The following is a 2,332-nucleotide window of genomic DNA, read 5'->3' on the forward strand; positions in this document are numbered from 1 at the left end:
AGAGAGAGAGAGAAAGAGAGAGAGAGAGAGAGAGAGAGAGAAAGAGAGAGAGAGAGAGAGAGAGAGAGAGAGAGAGAGAGAAGTTAGCGGCGGCTTGGTGCTTGGGAAGGAGTCTGTTTTTGGCAGGGGGGGGAGGAAAAAAGACACCAGAGTGACACTGAGAAGAACAAACGCATGCGAGCCCCCGCCCATGCAGGTACACGCGCATGCACGCGTACGCACCGGCATGCAGTGTGAAGGTAAACATGAGCTTCGGCGGCCCGGAGCTCCGGCGATGATAGAAGCGCATGGTGACCTCGCCATCGAAGATGACCGCGCTGGTGGCACCGCTCAGCGGCCGCAGGTCGAAGCAAATGTCCTCGGCATTGCTCAGAACAATGCGGGCCCCGCCACGGCTCGAGGGCAGGAGCAGCGTATTGAAGAGGACACCGGCGGTGCCGCCATCAGCCGGCCGGGTGCGCGCCGTGGCAATGACAAAGAGCCGCACCGTGGTCGGCTGATCCGGGTTAATCAGGTCCGCCAGGGTGGGCCGCGGGGCTGGGACCACGGCCGTGGCGGCCGTGGCGCCGGTCGTCCCCGCGGCGCCGGCAGCCCTGGTGCCCGGGTCGGCGCCGGCACCACCAGCGCCCGGGGTCTGGCTCGCAGAGGACCCATCGCCGGCTGGCGAGCCCGGGCCACTGCCACCACTGGCACCGCCACCACCGCCACCGAAGCCCAGGATCGATCGGCCCCCGGTGAAGGAGGATACACTCCGGCGAATGCTGAGCAGCCGCGACCGGAAGAAGGACATGCCGCCGGGTGGCGGGGAGTCGGCCACATCGCCCGGGCTGCCGGCTGCCAGCGTCGGTGTCGGTGTTGCTGGCGTGGGGGCGGCCGCCGCCGCCGCCGCCGCTTCGGCAGGGGCAGCAGCAGCAGGCCGACCGGGCGGGATGTGAGACTGATGATCCGGTCCCGAGCCTGGGCCCGGGGGAGCGGCCGTAGCCGAGGCCTCGGAAACCACCGGCGCCGCCGAGACGACCGGCGTCACAGCAGCGGCGGCATCCTCGACGAGGGGGCCCGCCGCATCCGGAACCGCTGTGCCAGATGCATCGCTGCCCGCCGGGTCCACTGCCGGGGCGGTCGCGGCATCGGCGGCCGTGGTCCCGGGCTCAGATGCACCGGGCTCCGGATTGGCGGCGGTGGCGGCCACCGCAGGGGGGGCGGCCGCCGGGTCCGGGATGAAGCGCCCATAATGCGGCACACGGGCAAGACAAATGGACCGCAGCCGGACGAAATGCACCGCACGCTCGCGCACCTCCGGCAGGAAGAGCCCATCCCCAATGAGGAGATTCGGGTCGATCGGCCGCGAGGACAGGGCCGCCCCGGGGTCGCCCATGGCCTGGGCCGACGCATGGCCGGCACCGCCGCTGCCACGGGCGAATCGCGAAAGCGAGAAGCGCCGGCGCGAGGACGACGCCATGCTGCTGGAACCACGCGGCGAGGCGGGCCGCATCGAGGAGACACCGGCCGCCACCGAGGGGGGGACATTCTCCGCGCGCGGGGTCCCGGGCAGCGAGGACCCCGGGGGCTGGAGCTCCGGGCTACCTGCCGGCGGGATCGGGCTATGCGCGATCGCGGGCGTGGCCGCGGCCACAGCCATGCTCATGCTGCCGGCAGGCACACCCGGCCCCGGTGACAAGTGGGACACCGTCTCATCGGACTGCTCGGCAGGGAGGCCGCCTCCCGGGGGACCACCAGTGCCGGCGGGGCCCTTGGTCGTGGGCTGCCGACCGGCCGGGGGGCCAGCGGTCTCCTCGCTCAGCATGCTGGAGAGCGCCACTCCCGGGACACTGAGAATCTGCGATGCGCCTGGTGCCCCGGTTGCCGATGACGACGAGCAGGGGGTGATCTCCTCCTCGGTGCCGGATAGCCCGGGCTCGGGGGGGATCTCGGCCGTGGCGGCGGCGGCCGCCGCCGCCGCCGCAGCCGCCGCCGCCGCCGCCACGGCCGCAGGGTTTTCCGGGATGTCGAGCAGTCGCGATGACCGATCAGCCGGCGAGGGTGACCGGCTACGCGTGGACCCGGTCGATTGCGATGCGCGACGGAGCCCGAACGACTGGACGGGAGACCCGCCGCCCGACCGGGGTGACCGGTGGCCGGAGGAGGGAGATGGCGAACCACCGGCAGCCAAGTCGCCACCCGGCGCCGGGGTGCTGGCATGGATCAGGCGCCAGAAGGAGCGCACGAAGGACAGTTGCGAGGGAGGCGGATGCCGGCCAGCCCGGCGGGGCTTCTCCGTCGAGGAGAGATAGATCTCCGAAAAGAGGAGCGCGATCTGACCAGGGCAGGGGGG

At 71.5% G+C, this 2,332-nt stretch overlaps 1 protein-coding gene across 1 annotated transcript in view; it reads right to left on the reverse strand.

Annotated features, from left to right (window-relative positions):
* The window catches only part of H696_02101 (hypothetical protein), a gene marked incomplete at its 5' end in the record, with an annotated part of 7,772 nt that overhangs the window by 2,984 nt on the left and 2,456 nt on the right, over window positions 1–2,332 (reverse strand). The window contains one exon of the mRNA XM_009495999.1: window positions 223–2,314. Within this exon, the coding sequence (XP_009494274.1) occupies window positions 223–2,314 (2,092 nt within the window). The remainder of the gene's footprint in view (window positions 1–222; window positions 2,315–2,332) is intronic.

The sequence above is a fragment of the Fonticula alba genome (assembly GCF_000388065.1).
Source record: "Fonticula alba strain ATCC 38817 unplaced genomic scaffold supercont2.3, whole genome shotgun sequence".
Taxonomy (NCBI): domain Eukaryota; order Rotosphaerida; family Fonticulaceae; genus Fonticula; species Fonticula alba.